This window comes from Notolabrus celidotus, chromosome 18 (genome assembly GCF_009762535.1).
Source record: "Notolabrus celidotus isolate fNotCel1 chromosome 18, fNotCel1.pri, whole genome shotgun sequence".
Taxonomy (NCBI): domain Eukaryota; kingdom Metazoa; phylum Chordata; class Actinopteri; order Labriformes; family Labridae; genus Notolabrus; species Notolabrus celidotus.
Genome location: NC_048289.1, coordinates 20,222,837 through 20,243,122, shown reverse-complemented (window position 1 = coordinate 20,243,122; position 20,286 = coordinate 20,222,837). Strand labels below are relative to the sequence as shown.

Here is a 20,286-nt window from a genome sequence, read left to right as displayed (position 1 = left end):
GTCAGTCAGTGTTACATAACAGGATTTTTATGCTGATGTAAACATGAAGCTAATTAGCATTTTTAGCCAAAAACTCTTCACAGGATCTCTAAGTATTTATTTAACGAGTCATTCATCACACTTTTGCTTTGCTACTAGTGCTCTAATGCTGATTCTAAGCATGGCTGGCAGGATTTTATTGGTGTAAATACTCACTTATATTTGTAACAAGTGAGGCAGTGTTATATAAAAACATTTTTTTTATTGGTAATGCTAGCATGACGCTGATTAGCATCTTAATCAGCGTCGTAATGGGGTGTTGTTTGTAAAGTTGTGCACACTGAAAATAACAGCAACAATTCTCCTATTTTAACTACGAAACGTCATAACAATGTAGAGTGAATTTTTAAAAAGTCACTTTTTTTAAATCACATTTAGAGGAATATTTTGCACATTTAATTTTGTTGCGAAAAATATATTAAGTTAAAATTTTGTTAAATCCAAATGCTAAATCTAAATGTTAAATCTAAATCTAAATGTTCAAAGATACATCTTAATTTTTAATCTAAATATACATTTTCAACGATAAATCTAAATGTTCTATGTTAAATATAAGTGTTAAATATAAATATAAATGTTAAAAATCAATACAAATATTAAATATAAATGTTAAATATAAATATAAATGTTAAAAAAAAAGCATTCACCATCCCCGGTGTCCACCCCTCCTACCTTACCTGCCCATCTATATAGACGTCACCCGGTGCAAAACATTTAACCTATAAAAGTGAGTAACGAAATACACTAATACCCCTATGGCATCAAAGTTAATTACCTTTATGAAATAACAATAAATAAATCAATTGATTAAAGTAAAAATAATCAAATATACGAAACAATGTAAATAGCTCCAACACTACCTCCTGTTGCATACTGGGATATTGTGATGGACATTTTCCTTTCAAGTATATACTGTATATTTAACATTAAAACCCTAACATACAATATGCATAATAATTATTAGTTAAAGCCCCAATGGGAAACTCTTGGCTTGTATCCATTTTGATGCCCTCTGTGGACAAAGCAGTTCATCTTAGGTCTTTGCAGCTATCCTGCTTGTATCACTCCCTGTGGAAAATGAATGTCTTCGTTCAGCATGCTGTGAATTGTCTCGTCTGACACCTACCCCCTCTCTGTGGTTACAAGCATTAAAAATGACTACATAGAAACACTCCATCTTGTCACTGTAGGCCTACTTTGCTTTTCAAAGTCATCAAAGGGCAGTAGTGTCAGTTTTTTTCTGTTTCATTACCATCCAAAAACTCCTCACAGGAGCTTTAAGTATTTATTTAACGAGTCAGCCATCACACTTTCGCTTTGCTCTTACTGCCCGAATGCTGATTCAAAGCATGACTGGCCAGAGTCTGACACTACTTCTCTGCTGTGTGTCCTCTCCTCAGTACGCTGCACAGCCGCCTGGTGAGCGAGCAGGCCCAGCTGAAAGAGGAGCTGGAGGCGGTACGACAGGACAACATCCAGCTGGTCAGAGAGCACAACCATGTGAAGCAGGCCTGCGAGGAGCTGAGGAGGCTGCACGAGGACGACCAGCGGGAGTTGGCTGATATGAGGATGCTGCACCAACAGGTACCTGTGCAACTGAAAATCCTTTTTTACATCCAAGCTTAAATAGCTTCAAATTAAAATGCATTAACTCAATTATATCTCAGACTTAACTTCAGTTTAAATCATCTGACTCTTGTCATTGACGACTGAATCAATGAGTTCCTCTCTCTGTCCATTATGTCCGACATCATTCAGAGAATTGGGCTTGGTCAAGCTTGCCTCCTTAGTCTTCGTCAATCAAAAGATTCCTCAAATTTGACAAATGACTTCTTCTATTCTGTCTTTTGACATGCAGGCAGAAGGTTGGATTGTTAAACGTTAACTACACAACATGGAGTATGTCTTACATGTCTCTTTAATTGCAAGAACAGGAATCCTCTTGTCCTCAGAGCTCATGTCATCATTAGGCAAACAAGTGTTCAGGGTCAGTCAAATGAGAAAACAAATAAGCTGGGTGATGTCGGTCCAGAGTCAACATTTGTTGTGCAGTTGTTAGATGTCAGATACTTGGAACATGACAGAATAAAAACTATTTTCATCTTTAAGGAGGTTTCTGAGGCTCTGTCTATGTAGTGTGTTGAATGCTTTGGTGTGGAAGGGTGTGTGCTGTATATGTAGGTTAGACTTCACAGGCCTACTTTGTTCACAAAACTGACGGAACAAGTGGAGTAAGAGGCAAAATGAGGTTACCTCTGGTGACTGACAGCATCATTGTACACTATGATGATGCATTTTCTTTTCTTTTTTCTTTTTATTGAACATTATACCATACACTCTACATACAGTTGGTATACAATGACTGAGTGTTTTTCTCTTTTCTTTTACAAATGCATTATCTTTAACTTAAACATGACTCAAAAAAAGAAATGAAAAGACTTCCTCAGTCTTTTACTTTAAATCAAAATAAAGAATGACCTTACCTTTTCATGTACACAAATAAAATTATGCCCAGGACACAGTGGTTATTTACATTCTACTATGTATTTTGGCCAGTTCGACTAACAGAATTTTACTATGTTACCAGTGTAGCGAATATAGTAAAAAGTAAAATAAAATAAATAAATAAAATAAAAAGAAACAAAACATTCCAACTTCTGTAGCTATGAACTAGGGTTTCTTTTCCACAATGTACATCTCAGATAAAAATCTGACCTAATTGGTCTTATGTACTCTATCCAGTTTTCCCAAATTCTTTTAAATCTATCCACCTCCAGTCTCAAAGATAAAGTTAGCTTTTCCATCACATATATATTGTGTGTCACCTCAACCAAGTCCTCAATCCTTAGGTGCCTCATTTGTCCTCCAGTTTCTAGTAATTGTTTTTTTGCTTGCAATCAACATTATTCTATAAATATGTCTATCCCCAAATCTTGTAATGTTGATGCCCAATTTCCCCAGGTATAATACCTCAGATGTATGTGGAAGGTTTACCTTCAGTATTTTATCCATACCCTTCTTAAGCTCCAGCCAGTAGCTACCAATGGAGGGACAACCCCAGAACACGTGGAAATGATCAGCTTTATCAACTCCAACACTTTGTGTCATGATACTTTGTCTGTGCTGGTGTTGATGATGCATTTTTATTGCAAGTATCACTTTAAAGTGCAATATGATGCCATGTGGTAAATGACAGATAATAATAATGGAACAAACACAAGCTGTCTGGTCATGGCATTCACTTCTTTCCCACCAACTTTGGCTCCTCCCATTTAAAATGTAACAGGCATTATATATGACATTTAATGTGGGCAATATACAGTATGTGATTGTATGAGGCTAAGCCCTGCTTTCATGAGTGAATGCATGACTGTTATTTAACTACCTCATACAAGCATCTACACTGGTTCTTGTTTTTTTTTTACGTTTTGTAGCATTGATATTTTCATTGTTGCTTTTTTCAGCTTTGTTTTGAATTTGAATTCATTATAGGATAGTCCCTTGAGATGCAGCATCTAGTTATCCCAACAAAACACAAATCAAAATACATACACACACCAAACAGTAAATTTCCAACAAACATATACAGCTCTCCTTCACCATCATTCACTCCCACCCAAAATCTTGACAATATAGAATAGAATAGAATAGAATAGAATAGAATAGAACAGAATAGAATGTACTTTATTCATCCCCCAAGGAGGAAATTCAGGTGTCTGGCAGATACAATTATAAAAATCACATAATACAAGTAATTCAGTTGTCTGTCAGCTCATCTCCCATTGGCTAGAGAGTTATGAAGCCTAATGGCTGCAGGGATGAATGATTTTCTGAATCTCTCAGTCCTGCAGTGCAGAGAGATGAGCCGCCACTGCTGCTGTTTCTCTGGTCCACAAAGAAGTTGTGAAGTGGATGATCTGTGTAATGTAGAATGGCTTCTAGCTTCTTCTGTGTGCATCTCTCCACCACAGCCCCCTGTGAGTCCAACCTGTTTCCAATCACAGTGCCAGCTTTTTTCACTAGTTTGTCCAGTCGCCTCACATCCTTGTGTTTTATACTGCTTCCCCAGCAGACTTCTGCATAGAATAACACACTTGCCACCACAGACTGATAAAACATCTGCAGCATCTTACTGCAGATGTCTAAGGATCTGAGCCTTATTAAGAAAAGAGGCGACTCTGCCTCTGCCCCTTCCTGTAGAGTGGATATATGTTAAGGGACCAGTCCAACTTGTTGTCCAGATGTACACCTAGATATTTGTAGGTTGGCACCACCTCGATGTCCACCCCTCAAATGTTAACTAGCTGATGGCTGACCCTGGATCTTTGGAAATCTACTATAATTTCCTTTGAAAGGAACAATATCATCAATACGAAAAGCAGCAATAAAGCATATTACCAAACAAAGTCAGAAACAGGAGCAGCTTGTTTTTAAATAAATGACTAAATTGGACTTGCGATGGAAGTGATGGACTTAAGAAAAAGGGAAGATTATTACAATCGGAAGGCAGCTTGTATTTGAATGGCCTGAGACCTATTTCTTTATAGATTCTGGGGACAATGAAGAAGGGATGCTGCCTATGTCTGAGTGAAAAGGAAGATTTATAAGGGACCAGGAACTCCTTTAGATATGAGGGAACAGTTGATGTGAACACATCTAAAAATAAACTGGACCCATTCAAAATGTTTTCAGTTGTGTAACCTCTCTTCTGGAGTGCATGTTGACGTAATGGTGGAGCGAAGTCATTCTAGTAACAAAGGCGGAATGAGGGGAAGACGGTGGCGATGTGTAGGGGCGAAGCTGGGAGGGCGGAACAGCTCTGTATGTGTATATGGTGCTGCAGCTGTGTGATTACAAGCAGTGTCTCTCAATGCCGTAATGCAATATGAAATCACACACTGGGACACCAATCATACGCTGTTTTGGTTCCCAATGTGTCAATTAAAGTCACAGTAATGGAAGAACTTGTGCAAGAGGCTAGATCTCTTGGTCAGCCACTGCTAGTTTCATTTCTTGCATGGTTTCTTATTTACCCAAACAATTTGGGGGTTTTGAGGACAGCGTTTTCACACTGCCACCGCCATTTTTCAAGTTTGTTCCAATCAAACAGGCAAATTAATGAGTTTGTTTGAGCCACACAACTTAAGCTAGGTGTGACTTTTCAAAACTGAGTGTGAAATTAACAAGGAAACATTTGTCTTGTGTTTTTATCAGCACTCTATTCACAGCCCTAGGGAGGCACTGCCATTTGTTCTTCAAGATAGTACAACTCATACGGTTACTCAATCTAGTTTTAAGCCTTGATCTGTACGGCTGATATTGTCCATTATTGACAAGAAAGCTACCCTGAAACAGGCTCTGGCATGCTTTCATTGTAGGGCAGCACCATTATTGTCCCCATTTGACCACACCACAAATACATGAAAGGATCTGTCCCATTGTCCTCCCACGATTCACTGAAGCACCTGATCACTGTCATTTCCAGGTGATGAGAGAGGGATCATCTGATGTCCTCAACAAGCTGTACGACTCCGCCGTGGACAAGCTGGAGGCGATGAAGAACGACTACGAGGTCTTGAGGAAGCGCTACAACGAGAACACGGCTGGTCACAACGCGGACCTGAGTCGTCTGGACCAGGCCGAGGAGGAGAACCACCGGCTCCAGAAACAGCTGGACATGCTGCTGAAGCAGAGAGACGCCGCCATCCACTACCAGCAGCAGTACTCCTCGTCTATAAGAAGGTAGAGCTGGAAATATCACTGAGGCACACAAATCAGCTGAACAGACAGACGCAGCAGCTGTCAAAAGTCATGCAAACTCAGTTGATTTTAATGCCAAGGTCAGAACTGCACACTGCTTAAATCATTCTTAATCCAAAGCAGACTAAGCTTTGCAGACGGGCAGATGCTTACCAAATTATCTTTTCTTTTATAATGCCGAGATTGCAGTCTTGGTCACTTTCTGTTTTTGACTGTTTTTATCATTTCAGTAAATTTCATCTACAAAACCCTTAAAAACTCAATACTTGTTATCCTCATGTTATCCAGGTTCGACAACACGCAGCAGGAGCTGTCCAAGGCCGCATCCCAGAACAAGGAGCTGCACCGAGAGATGGAGCGGCTGCAGTCGGAGGCGACGCGGCTCAAGACGCAGCAGCTCAAGGCGGCGAAAGATTCCGAGAAGTACAAGGAGGAGCGGGACTCGGTTATCAGCGAGTACCGCCTGATCATGAGCGAGCGGGACCAGGTGATCAAAGAGGTGGACCGGCTGCAGACCGGGCTGGAGGTGGCTGAGGCCAAGCTGAAGAACACGTCCTCAGAGAGACGGGTGGCTAATGAGGAGCTTGAGGCTCTCAGACAGGTAATGGCTCTGTTTGACCCATATTGAGGAGCAAATTAGGTTGAACATTTTTTACTCTTTATGCTACCAACATACGTACTATAGATTCACATAGAATTATCACACATTTCAATATTACTATTTTATTTTAAAACCACTGTAAGGAGTTTTAAGCTGCTTATAAAACAACCTGAAAGAAATATTTTGAAGCCTCTTAATGAGCTACAAAAGCAAACAAGACACTCGACATAAAGATTAGCATTTTCTAAATAGTGATATTTCATGATGGAGCTGCTGACATGGGGTGGGCGTAGGACAGAGATAAACAGCACAGTGCAGAAATGGCCTCCATGGTAAAAAATGTCATCAAAAGGTACTAGCTGGTTGAGATTTTCTGTATTCAGAGTTATTTTTGGGGGCTTGCCTAAAGTGTAGGCTAGGAATTGGGGGATAACCAAAGACTGTATAAATAATGGACGTAGTATCTGTGACGTCACCCATCTGTTTCTGAAGCACTGTTTTGAAGCCAATCGTCGGCGGGAGCCATATTGAAAATGCTGAAGTCAACCTAACTGAGGTCGAGCTGGTGTGAGGTAAAGAGGCGGGCTTTGAGCCTCCTAGCCAACAGCTACAGTGCTCCCGCCTGTCAATCAAGTCAGCTGTGCCTCTCATAATGGAAGACTCGTAATCTTAATATCTTCGAAATTGCTGCGTTATGAAAAAATTAATCTCCCGTACAGTGTGTGCCGACCAAGAAATGACTACACTAGTTTATTGTACCAGGCTGTAAACATGTTTATTTCTGCTGTAAAGATCAGCTTTTTTGAATTGGTGTGTATGTGGTTTCCAGTACTTCCGGTGCCGGCCTGAAGCAGACACTCGAGAAACTACAGATTTTAACTCTTCCGCATTGGCCTCAATTCTCGCGACCGGAGGTTGCCACTTGGGGATGACATACAGCAGAGGGGCGTTGTCAGGTTTCATGCCATGGACTGCTGAAATCAAGACTCTAGTCTCTGTACATGGGGCACCTTAACCACAAAGCCAGACCAGTGACGTTTTTTTTTTACCTGACAACCCAACTAGTGCCTGCTCAGGACAAAAAAAAAGCAAGAGAATGAAGGTACAACTTAGTCCACAGGGGGGGTGCCAAAATCAACACAAGCCATAATTTCCTAACAACCGCTTTAAAAAGCTAACTTTACAGCAGTATGTGGACAATTGCATTTTATCTGTACTCTGATTGTATCAGCTTTAATTAAGCTATTTGTTTTTTGTTCTGTAATCTCTCATTTTGGCAACACAGAGAACAAGTTTCACTTGGCAAAAAATACAGTTTGGGAATTAAAGTCAACAGTTTGGGATGAGTCGACCACCAGTAAATGGAAAATCTCATAATAGAAAATACTAACTGCTCCATAAAAAGGCTCTATGAAGACAAATCATTGACTTTTTCACACAAGAGGAACGTTGTGTTTGGAGCACCTTCTGTTCTATGAGATGAGAGAGAGAAAAGGTAGCTTCCATCACAAAGAAACACTAATGATCAGTTTTTGCAAATGATGTGATTTTTGTATTGTATTTTAAATGCTTGTTAAGTAACACACACACACAAACACACACACACTCTAAGTTCCAAACTAACAAAACACGTTGCATACATGGGTCATAGAAGCAGACACCAGTACATTCAGCTAAGGGTAAACGAGACTCCTCTGCTTTGAGTCAGGGTCTTGTCTCACCATGAAGGGATTTTGTTTTGCATAACAGAGGCAGATGGCTGTCTAACATGAGTCTGGTTCTGCTCGAGGTTTCTGCCTGTTTAAAAGGAAGCTTTTCTTGCTGCTGTAACTATCTAAATACTGTGCTCTCCTCATGATGGATTAAGAGGAGATGAGACTGAGTCCTGTCTGTAAGATGGGACTGGATCTTATCCTGTCTTGATGTTGGGTCTTTGTTATTAATATAACATAGAGTACGGTCTAGGCTTGCTCTGTTTGTAAAAGCGTCTGGAGATAACATTTTTTGTGATTTGACGCCATTTAGATAATAATTGATTGATTGTACATTATCCCACTTATTTCCCGGCTCTGTTTTCTTCAATTTGCTCGATGTCTCTTTCATTTAAAACTTTACATGTTTTAACATCCTTCCCTAGTTCCTGTTTTCCTCCTCTCATCAAACAGGGTGATGGCTAGAGGTGATAACTAGCTACATTTTGTAACCTTTCTTCCAGTTGTGACCTGTTTTTTTTTTTGTTTCAAAGGAGCTGGCGTCCTCTCTGGTGGACAGGGACCGGGCCATCTGCGAGAAGAACGAGCTGCTTGAAAAATACTGCCACGAGGTGAAGGACAAGGCCGAGGCGCAGAAGGAGCTGAGCCAGGCCTGCAAGGACATGGAGTCGGTGCGTGAGGAGAGGGATGTGGCCCGCAAGGAGAGGACGGAGGCCATCATCCAGAGGGACCAGCTGCTGCGAGAGTATTACCAGGCCAGACAGGTAGCCAGACAGACGGGAGATTTATCATTACAAGTACAGGGATTGATTTATTCCTCTGACAATAATCCCTTCATCCCCTCTTATAGTAGTAGTAAATGTGTTTTTTTTTTTCCTGCGGCTTGCCACACATTGATTTTGTCCTGAAACGTCTGAATCATCCATCACACGATTGTGATTGTCAGATTAATCACAATGAAAGTGCTGAGATTCCTGCATTAGCAAATTAGCAGTGAAAAAGCTCTCTTGACTTCGAAACGTGCACAAAAAAAGCTGCAGCGGGAAGAATACTGAAGCCAAACAGGAGTACAGTAGAGTCTAATGGAATTAATTTAGCTGTGGGTTTAATTAATGCTCTCACTTCACACACAGACGTCTCCCTGTTGTGCGGTTATTTTGAGACTGAGAACATGTGCTACAGACTCTCTGCTCTGTGAGACGTACTCTTATTATTCTATATCTGACCCACTTCAAAACACATAACCTAATCCAATCTATGACTGTGCTGCCTACAGCTACCTCTATAAAACATGATTTGCAGAAGTTTCTTTTTGAGTCTGCAGCAGTTTACCTTTGATGTACATGATGGAAAATCACTTCTTGAGTTGACTTAGTTTGACGTTTTTTTTTCTTTCTCTGAAGATTTGCAGAGTTGCCTTCAGACTGAATTTAAATGCAAAGTGGCTGAACACGCCAGAACACAACGCAGTGCCTGATAATACCACAAAACAAGATTTTACTCTGTGCAAAGTCTCTGTGCACCAAAGTTTAAACAAGCTTTATGACTTTTATGTTACTAACTCATCCACCAGGGATGTGTTTTGCATGTACTTGACTGGCAAATGTAAAAAGTTGCCGGATGATGTTGCAGCGTGTTGCATCAAAAGTGAAACCAGGTCCAACTTTTAGGAGTACATGTGCAGATGATGTAAGAAATTAAGACATTATGACGACTGTAAATGGAAATGTTGTGTAGGGTACGTGTTTGAGTCACTACAAGTGATATAAAATGATACAATATTCATTATTTTATGTTCTGTAGTGATGAAGAGGATCAACAATTAACTTTTAACAAAGAGAGAAAGAGAGAAAAACAGTGGGAAAGAGAGAAAAATAGAGAAAAGAGAGAAAGAGAAAAATAGAGAAAAACAAAGAGAAAGAGAGAACAACTGAGAGAAAGAGGGGAAAAGCTGAGAGAAACAGAGAGAGAGAAACAGAGAATTAAAGAGAGAGAAAAAAGAGACAGAGAAACAGAGAGATGAGAGAGAAAGCTAGAAAAAAGGAGAGAAAGAGAGAGAAACTGAGAGAAAGAGCGGGAAAAGCTGAGAGAAACAGAGAGAGAGAAACAGAGAATTAAAGAGAGAGAAAAACAGACAGAGAGAAAAAGTGGGAAACAGAGAGATGAGAGAGAAAGCAAGGAAAAGGGAGAGAAAGAGAGAGAAAGTTTGAAACAGAGGGAAAGATGTGGAGAGAAAAACTGACAGAAAGAGCAAAAGACAGGAAAACAGAGAGAAAGAAAACTGAGAGAGAGAACAACTGAGAGAAAGAGAGAAAGAAAACTGATTGAAAGAGAAAAATTGAGCATTAATGAGAAAAAAACAGACAAAGAGAGCAAAAGTGAGAAAAACAGAGAGAGAAAGAGAGCAAATCAGGGAAACAGAGTGAAAGAGAGAAAACAGAGAGAGAAAGAGAGATAAAACAGAGAATGAGAGGGAAATTTAGAAAAATGAGGAGAGAGTGAAAGAGAAAAACAGAGGGAAGAGAGATTTAGAGAGAGAATGAGAGAAAGTTAGAAAACAGAGAGAAAGAGAGAAAAAATAGAGAGATGGAGAGAAAGAGAGGGCAAAGAAAAAGTAGTTTCTCCTCAAAGAAAAGAAAGTCATGAAACAGAAAAACAGGATGTTATTTTCTGATTGTTTCAGTGGTTCTGCTCTGAGGTGCTGCGAGGGACTCTTGGCCCTTTGAATCTGATCATTTTCAGGGCCCCCGTCATCCACAGGTCCCTAGAATTGTCCTAATTTTTCACTCCTGTAAACCATCTCTGGTTACGCTCTGAAAAACTTAAAATCCAGCACCTTGCTGCAGAGCTTTGGATGATTTTATGTGTGTTTGCTGCTGAAGTTGCATTTCTTTCTGCCTGCTGTATCCCTGTGCTCCACAGTCCGTCACAGCCTCTACTCTGCCAAGTGTTCTCATTTGCAGGTCGGGAATTACTGGCGCTTTGTAATGTCCCTTTGTAGTTTCATAAAGATGCTCACGTTATCAAACGATCTGTTGCAGACAGACAGAGAGCAGAAGAGAGAGACAGTGATGTATTAGTCACAACCATAGATAGTATAAATAACACAACCTGTGGTTGACGGGGAGCTTCACAGCACTGGCATGATGATTGATGATTGTTGACGCCCATGAATGATCTAATTAGAACGAGACTTTGAAAACTCTGTTTTGAATGATAATGTATGGGAAATACATCTCGTATCAGGGCCTGTGCTTTTGAGATCAACACAGCTTCAAGTGTCTCATAAATGTGTTCGCATAAAAGTATTGGTAGCTCAAATTGTCTCTCCAGACATAAAGCACAGTATTTAAAGCACCGTCCTGTTCACTTTCTTTTAACTTCCTTTATCTTCCTCAGAAACAAGATTCAGCCACTCTGGACATGGAGCGAGCCAACAAGGAGATCGACATGCTGAGGAAGCAGTACGAGGCCGTCTCTCAGGAGCTGAAGGAAGCGCTGCAGGAGGCCGAGGTGGCCAAGTGTCGCCGGGACTGGGCCTTCCAGGAGAGGGACAAGATAGTAGCTGAGCGGGAGAGCATACGGTGAGGAAAAAAAATATGTTCGACTACTTAGAGATGCAAAATTGGTGCGGAAGTGCTTTGATGAAAATAGCTTTGTTTACATTTTGAGTGACTCCTTATGAAAATGTGTCTGTCAGCACGCTCTGTGACAACCTGAGGCGAGAGAGGGACAGAGCTGTGAGCGATCTGGCAGACGCTCTGAGGAATCTGGATGACATGAGGAAGCAGAAGAACGACGTTGTGCGGGAACTCAAAGAACTGAAGTGAGTCATCCCTCCGCACTTTTAGGCGTATGCCATCTTCTGCATTATTTTTAGATTTCAAACTTTATTTCTATTCAGAGATTCTCCTTGTGTCAGAAAGTAGATCTCTTAGCAGAGCTTTGGTGCCACCTTGTGGAAGAGTTATGTTACTGTCTGAGCAAAGAATCAGATGACTTCTCAATCTAATCTACTTTTTTTAAAAGCCATGTTGTTTTGTTTTTGCCGCAGGGAAAAGATGGAGGACCAGTTAGAGAAGGAGGCGAGGTTTCGACACCTGATGGCTCACAGCTCTCATGATTCAGCCATCGACACGGACTCAATGGAGTGGGAGACGGAAGTTGTAGAACTTGAAAAGCACAGAGTAAGACTCATTGCAAATCTTAAACCTTTATGTGAGTGAAGGAAGTTGAACTTTCAATCAAATTTCCTGTTATTAAGTGATACTTTTTGTCTTTTTCAGGACATGGATTTGAAAGCACTTGGGTTTGATATTGCTGAAGGGGTAAATGATCCATATTTACCAGGAGACTGTGGCATATTTGTCAGTAAGGTGGATAAAGGAAGTATTGCTGAAGGAAGATTAAGGCAAGTCTGTTACTGCTTTGCAACCGTCATAATTAAGCTAATATAATAAGAAAGATGTTTGATCCAAAATTCTGGCTCACATTTGACCCACTTTCCACGTATTGATGCTCAATATGTCAGACATGTTTTGATTGAAACTCAAGAGTTCTTTAGATTTGAGATCCATTCCTAAGTTTTGTTTTGTCCACATTTCATATCCTCTCCTCTCTCCGTGCAGGGTGAACGATTGGTTGTTGAAAATCAACGACGTGGACCTCACCAACAAGGACAGGAAGCAGGTGATCAAAGCGGTGTTAAGCGGCGAGGGAGTGATCAACATGGTGGTTCGCAGGAGGAAGTCGCTGGGAGGACGAGTCATCACTCCGGTTCAGATAAACCTGGCCGGACACAAAGGTCAGCTTCAGGCTCCAGCTAAGAAACAAACCTGTTCAAATACTTAAGTTAACAAGATACAACATTAAACGTTATCACGCTTCTCTCTTTCCTCTCAGACTGTGGTATCGGTCTGGAAAGTGGGGTGTTTGTTGCCACTTTAGCTCCAGGGAGTCCAGCTGCCAGAGACTGTGCTCTCACTGTGGGAGACAGACTGTTAGCTGTGAGTATGCCGAATACTTATTCAAACATATTGAGCATTTGATGACAGGAGGGAGTTTCGGGGCAAAGACGCAGGCCTCTACTGCCCTCTGCTGACCACAGGCCTAGTGTTCAATCCACAAACACACTGATTCATCCATTAATGAGCAGCATATGATAGCTTCAGCTGGTGTCACATTTAGAAAAGAGAATACTAATTTGTAATTTGCATCCTTCTCCTTAAGTGTGCATGTACAGCACCATACACTCACCAGACCATTGATAGGTGGAATAACCAACATCGATCATCTCCTTACGCAGCACCTGTTAAGAAAGAACATTTTCTCCTCCGAGTCGATTTGTTGTAAGCAGTGTAACGATGTGAGGGATGCTAACACCTCATAACTGAGTGGACTTAGAAGATCTGCTACCAACGTCTTGGTGCCTGATACCACAGCACACCTTTATACTGTGTTCCTAATTATTATGCAAGTTGCATTTTTGTGAATATTTTAAAAACTATGTTAACAGTCGTTTTCAAATTTGTTAGGAAGTCAGATAGTGAATATATTTCTTCAACTGTGTGTTTAAAATGATGCTTTTTGGTTGTATTTTTAAATAAATGCAGTATCTGCAGAAATGAGTGTGCCAAAGTATTATGCAAGTTGGTGATATGAGCATATAACTTATAGCATATATAGTTGTAAATGCATATAACTGAAAATTAAAAACACAAACAACAGTTTTCTTTAGATTTGTGTACAAAATAAAACTGTAAAGTCTTTCAAACATTTCAAATCTAAAGTGTTTCTCTAATGCCCAATATAACCTCCTTTTCTTTCAGTGAGGGTCAGGGGTCACTGGTAAACTGATTTAATGAGGTTTCTGATGACTTCTCTACACTGACTCTGTGTGCTGCACCTTGTATGGCTTTCCAAAGATGCTCTTTTGAGCTGTATTTCTTGCCATTACTGTAAATTATCTCCTTTATTATTGACCACAAGTTCTCAGTCAGGTTGAGATCAGGTGAGCAGGCAGGCCCAGTTCAGAAAACGTTATTTTTTAGTTGAAGTTTGAAAACAGTTGTAGTAAATAGTATTATTTTCAATCAATAGAACATTTAAAATAGTGCCTAGTTTTTAATTTTCACAAGTTATATGCTCTTATCACCAACTTGCATAATAATTTGGCACACTCATTTCTGCAGATTCTGGATTTATTTAAAAATACAGCCAACGTACTTTGAAAAGCATCATTTTAACCACACAGTTGAAGATATAGATTCACTATCTGACTTCTTGACAAATTTGAAAATGACTTTTGACAAAATATTCACAAAAATGCAACTTGCATAATAATTTGGAACACGGTGTAGAGGTCTAGAGGAGTCCATGTCTCTCAAAGTCAGGGCTGTTCTGGTCTTAATCTGATGAGAAGGGTGACTACACAAGATTCTGCAGGTGGTCATGATATTGTGGGTGTCTGTGAATAATCATTCTACCCTCTTTGGGAATTGATTTTGAAAGAACATTGCTTAATGTTAACACAACTTTTGCTTTGCTTAATTTTTTCAAATATGACGTTAATTTCCTGATTGCTCTCTTTTGAGTTCAGTTCTGTCTTTGTCATTTTTTCTAACCTCTTTTAAATCCAAACAGATTAATGGGATCGCCCTGGATAACAAGTCGCTCTCTGAATGTGAGTCTCTGCTGAGGAACTGCCGTGATTCGCTGAGCGTCTCCCTCGTAAAGGTGAAGTCCTCAAAACTGTGAAACTATGAAATACTTGGGAATGAATCTTCACGTACATACTCACTATAAGACCCTGGGATTTTGTTTGCAAAGATGATCCTAGTATTCTTCAAATTTCTGTTAAAAATTAAATGTTCCTGTCCTTTCTTTCCTCTGCAGTTCCTCCCACAGAGCTGCTCCGGTCAGAGTTTAGCAGAAAGTTTTAGGGATTCTGAAAAGGTTTCTCGTCTCCAGTCCTGTGAGACTCAATCCAGGAACTGCAGGATCTCCAAGCACAACTGCTCCAAGCACAACTGCTCCACACAAACAGAGATCTGCAGCTGTGAGTCAGGTGGCAGAGGAGAGGAAGCGTGCAAAGACATGAGCGACTCTTTGGAAAACAGCAACAGCAGCGCTTACTGCCACCACAAGCCTTTTTCCAACACCTCCCTGCACTCCCGCTCCCTCTCCTCCCACAGCGCCTCTGAACCCCATCCGGACATCTGCTACAGGCGGCAGGAGTTCCACCATCGCCCCTTCACCTTCACACCGGTGCTCTCAGACTGCGGCTCTCCTCAGACCGCCGTGGAGCGGGTGCAGGGCCCACCAGTGAAGCCCAGCGGAGGCACGTGGCCGAAAGTTATCGCAGGAGCGTCGGTTCCAGAGTGCGCCCAGCTCTCCATCTACAAAAAGGTCAAACAGAGGAAGTCTATCTTTGATGTGGCCGCCTTTAGGAGACCTGACGTGCCCCCGAAACTGGACTACATGTCCCTGTCTCAGATGCCAAAACACTCCCCGCAGAGTTCACTTTCTGAATCTGCTCAGGCGCCGCCCACTCCGCCAACAAGGAGCGACTCCTTCAGATTCAAACACCGCCAGCAGAACAGCTCAGCATCCGACTCAACCATCACCACTGGGACTCCTCCGGCCTCACCGGCTCAAGCAAAGAGCCTACAGGTGGAAGGTGAAGCCGGGAACCAGTTCTACTATACCCACACTCCCCCAGGAGAGAACAAGAGTGGCGCCAAGTCATCCGTCGAGGAGCATGGGGGCCGACATAGGTCGGGGGAGCCGGCAAAGAGGAGGTACCGGCCAAAATCAGCACCAGCACTGAGGCGAAACGTGACACCGTTGCACATCCCTGTTCCAATGCAGGTAACGGATCCTGTCTTTATCAGAACTGGCTCTCTCCTGGATGTTTCTGTCAGTGTGTTTACAGTCTAATTGATCCTTGCAGGTTCAGAGCTTCTCAAATGATGAGCACTCCCCGGAGCCCATGGACTTGTTGCGCTTCTCCCCTTTACGAACCAATCGGTACAGCATGAACTTTGCACCTCCCAGCTACAACAGCATCACAGGGCGTAAGTCTGAGGAAACACTTTGTCTCAGGAGTTGATTTGCTCAAATCTATAATTTAAAGGATGATCATCATGTATTCAGCACCTGTTCCAACAATCAATCAATCAGTCAAGAAAGAATATGATCTTTGTTGTGATGCTTTTGGTCCGTTGCTGTAGAAGGCACTTTAATGGATTGAGTTTGATGCTCTGATTATGATAATGCACTAAATTTCCTTTGAACTCAATAAACAAGCAACTTTACTTCAACTTTTGCTGAACATAACGACTTATCTTAAACTTTTAAGTCAAAATTTGGAAAGGTTAGCCTTCAAGAGCCAACTGAATCAAAAGTAGAGACACATCTTCAGTTTGTCTACTGTTCTTGTCAATTTAAAATGAATGGGGTGCAAATACGGAAATACCTCGATCACAACGTGTCATGATCTTTGCTTTCCTTCTGCGTTCCTCCAGACCCAGCACAGCGAGGTTTAGCCCCGTGTCCTGCCGTCACAGCTGTTATGAGGAACCCGGTCTACACTGCCTGGTCCCACGAGATCCAGAACAACAACTGTCCTCCAGCTCCCGGCTCAGGGGTCCAAACACAACCTCACACAAGGTGCTCCAATCTGCTAGTGTTTTTTGTTTTTCCTTCATTCACACTAAAGATGTCGATCTTGTCAAGGCAGCAAAAACAAGGATATTACTAATACCTGGAACTATCATTATTATTTTTCTTTTGCCTGCTGTGTTGACTGATTGAATATATTAAAAAATTGAATCAATAAAAAACTATGATGGCAACTAAAGAAAGAAAATCAAAAACAGTTTTGAGATCTGATTTGTAGTCTTCATCAAGCAAAAACCCCAAACATTCTCTGACCTCAGCTCAACAGATTTGAAGTTTTGCCGCTTTTTCTGTTTAACTTCATCTCAAAGTTGATATTTTTGGGGGGATTCCTGGTTGGAAAACATGAACTCACAGAACCTAAAAGCAGTCCTTAGTTGCACCACTGCTGCTTTAATCTGTTTGACATCAATTTGATGAACCCTGTGATGGAGCATTAAAAGTTCAAAACAATATTTATGCCGCCCCAGATCTCATGAACAGATGGTGTGTAGCAAATGATGATCTTGCTCTGGGTTGAATAATTGACTGCCAGGGGACTCACTCAGGCCTTTTTTCTCTCCACTTTCTAGCCCCCAGCATCAAGGTCGCCACAGTCTGGACCTCAGCCACAAGCACGCTGGAGACTCGACGGAGATGAGCTGCAGCCAGCCACCACACAGCACTAACTCCCTGCCCTCCAGCGCCAGACTTGGTACATATGGACTCCTAGTTTTAGTCACATCTTTGCTAGTAAAGCGTGTTCATAGGGTCAGAAACAATATATTTTTAACCACATATGGAAGATCATTTTTATATTTATATGCACTTACTGTTCTATAGTTTAAGGAGCAGCAATGCATTTTGGGGGGTTGAGTATGAGTAGTGAGCCCCTGTCTCATACTTAAAAATTCTGGCCAATGGAGTATACATTCGGGAATTTCTCGCATTCACAAAAGTACATACTGTAAATTCAGAATGTATTATGTGCTCAAATGTGTCATCATACTCAGCATAAGTAGTATAATAGTAAATATAGTAAAAATAAAGAAATTATCACTGGTTCAGCTGCATTACTAAACAAAGACACTATGAGTGGAGGACTACAACGCTGAATCGTCAGCGTAATGGTGTTATAGAAAGATACCCAGAAAGTAAAGCCCCCTCTCTTCAAAGAGTCAAAAATTCAGTTCATGCTTTAGTCGATAGAAATTAAAGTTTAACATTGTTAGAAAATACTTTATAGCATCTCAGGACAACTGTATTAATTATTTTAACATAGACAGAGCTGCTTATTTATCTGAAGAGTAATTCAACTGTTGTCTAGGAGCTAAATTAACATGTAGATGTGTCACACTGTTTGAATCAGCTCAGACAACACTGACTGATTCATCAAGGAATTCGTTTACATAATGCCCAACTGTTTTTTCTATTTCTTGGCAGACGCTTTTATTGTGCTATCCATTTTATTTATGTATCAGTATACTTAATTATCAATATTCATTAAGATCATAGATAAGATAAGATAATATATACTTTATTGGTCCCCCATTGGGGGAAATTATTTTGTTACAGCAGCTTCCAACACGGGACAGGGGAATACAACAATGTACTAACATAGTTAAAAATATAATAACAATAATAGTAGCAATGATAAAGGTAGAGTAGAATAGAATAAAAATAAAATAAAATAAAATAGAATAAAATATGGCAACTATTACAATAGTAACAATAGTTTATTGTTAGTGTGTGGTTTGCACTTCGTACAAAGTACTCCCAACTAATTGCTCTGAGTTAGATTAATTGAGTTCTTTGATTGATTGATTGATTGATTGATTGATTGATTGATTGATTCATTCATTCATTCATTCATTCATTCATTCATTGTAGTTATGCATCAGAGTAGTCCGTTGCAAAAACAGCTAACCACCATGTCAGGGATTATGTATGCGGGTAGTTATGTTAGGGGCTATGACAGCCGGTGACCAGTCAGCCTTTAACCTCAAATCTAAAGTTCAATGCTGTCACATCAGTGTTGGTTTTGACTAATCAGAACCTGATTGGTCAAAATCCCAGATCCTGTATCTGCATGGCCTGAGTACTACAAATGCAAGTGAGGAGGGTTTTTCTTTGTGATTTCAACTGCAATTTAAAAAAGAATGTCCTTCCTTGTGTACTTTAGGCTCCTCCAGTGCTTTACAGTATCGGGCCGAACGCATCAAGATCCCCCATCCTCGTTATCCCCGTTCCACCGGCTCTGACAGAGGTACAGTTGAGCCTGGCAGCTCCATCGTCTCATAACAGGTGCTTCAGCGGTAAACACAGAGACTGAATCCAAACCTCTCCCCCTCTGACACCCTAGGCTCCCTCTCACACTCGGAGTGCAGCAGCCCGACACCTCCCATGTCCCCCGTCAACCTGGAGACATCGTCTTTCACCAGTAGCCAATCCCAGAGCTCCATCTCCACGCAGCCCAGGATATCAGTCAGCCCCGCTCCAGTTGGCGACAGGCGGAAGGATGGGTAGGCCGGCCCCCGCGTCCGGGTCATTACACTGCCATCATTCAGCAGAACATGACATGTTTTCCACCATACATCTGTACTTCTGTCTGCTCCATTGTGATTGAGTGTCTGTACAGCAGTAAACAAAGCTGCAAGGCTCCATCTCATATTGTTAGAGCACAGATTTCATCTATCACATTACATCCATTTCTGTCCTGTCTGCTGCTGTTACTTATAACTTGAATCTTTCCCTCATGCTGTGGGTGATCATTCTCTTTCTTCTTCTCTAATCCTTCCTCTTCTTAGATGTGTCTCTTATAACTCTCCTTCTGTCAGACTGACACTCGCAGTAAAGCCACAGTTCTTCTCTTTAAGATGCTTGAGGTTCGTCCTGTACTGCCTGCTGCATGTAGAGTATAATCCCTTTCTGCATGACTGTCAAAGCATGCGTCTTAAGATCTATTGTGTGCACACTGCGTATCAAGATATTATGTTTTAGCCTTTCACAGCCGCAGTGCAGCTATATCTCTTTTCAAGCAAAGCACATTAGGAAACTCTAAAACCACCTGTATGGGTGTGGTTGAAACCTGTAAATGCTTATTTAAAAGAAAAACCACACCCAGACATAAACAAAGTAATAAAAACTTCCAAAGTTGCCTAACAACCCAAGTATTAGTCTTCACCTAAAACAACAGCAGGGTGTCCCTTTAAGACATCCTTTCTTCTCTTCGTTATTTATTCAGGGTGATGTTAATTTTGTATGATTGCATGACTCTGCACTTTGCACGTCTTTGCACAGCTCCCAGATCTACTCTTGAGACTGTTTTTTTTATCACAAAGGTTAGCCATCTTTATTTGAAAGAAGTCTTGAGAAAAATCTCAAAACACTGTGTGAAATCATTCCAATGCAGCCAGAAGCTTTCCTCTGAGTTTGATTTGGACTTGTGTTAAGTTTGTCACATGTTCAAACTTTCAGAAGGCTTTATATTTTCCTACAGTTGTTCATATATTCCTC

At 41.0% G+C, this 20,286-nt stretch overlaps 1 protein-coding gene across 2 annotated transcripts in view; it reads left to right on the top strand.

Annotated features, from left to right (window-relative positions):
* The window catches only part of LOC117829580 (disks large homolog 5-like), a 54,766-nt gene that overhangs the window by 17,221 nt on the left and 17,259 nt on the right, over window positions 1–20,286 (top strand). For both annotated transcript variants that reach the window (XM_034707151.1, XM_034707152.1), the window contains exons 5-21: window positions 1,440–1,623; window positions 5,525–5,781; window positions 6,088–6,400; window positions 8,646–8,876; window positions 11,512–11,696; window positions 11,813–11,938; window positions 12,167–12,299; window positions 12,399–12,523; window positions 12,741–12,916; window positions 13,015–13,118; window positions 14,755–14,847; window positions 15,007–15,981; window positions 16,064–16,187; window positions 16,638–16,782; window positions 17,364–17,485; window positions 18,953–19,036; window positions 19,133–19,292. In XM_034707151.1, coding sequence (XP_034563042.1) covers window positions 1,440–1,623; window positions 5,525–5,781; window positions 6,088–6,400; window positions 8,646–8,876; window positions 11,512–11,696; window positions 11,813–11,938; window positions 12,167–12,299; window positions 12,399–12,523; window positions 12,741–12,916; window positions 13,015–13,118; window positions 14,755–14,847; window positions 15,007–15,981; window positions 16,064–16,187; window positions 16,638–16,782; window positions 17,364–17,485; window positions 18,953–19,036; window positions 19,133–19,292 — 3,537 coding nt within the window. The remainder of the gene's footprint in view (window positions 1–1,439; window positions 1,624–5,524; window positions 5,782–6,087; window positions 6,401–8,645; window positions 8,877–11,511; window positions 11,697–11,812; window positions 11,939–12,166; window positions 12,300–12,398; window positions 12,524–12,740; window positions 12,917–13,014; window positions 13,119–14,754; window positions 14,848–15,006; window positions 15,982–16,063; window positions 16,188–16,637; window positions 16,783–17,363; window positions 17,486–18,952; window positions 19,037–19,132; window positions 19,293–20,286) is intronic.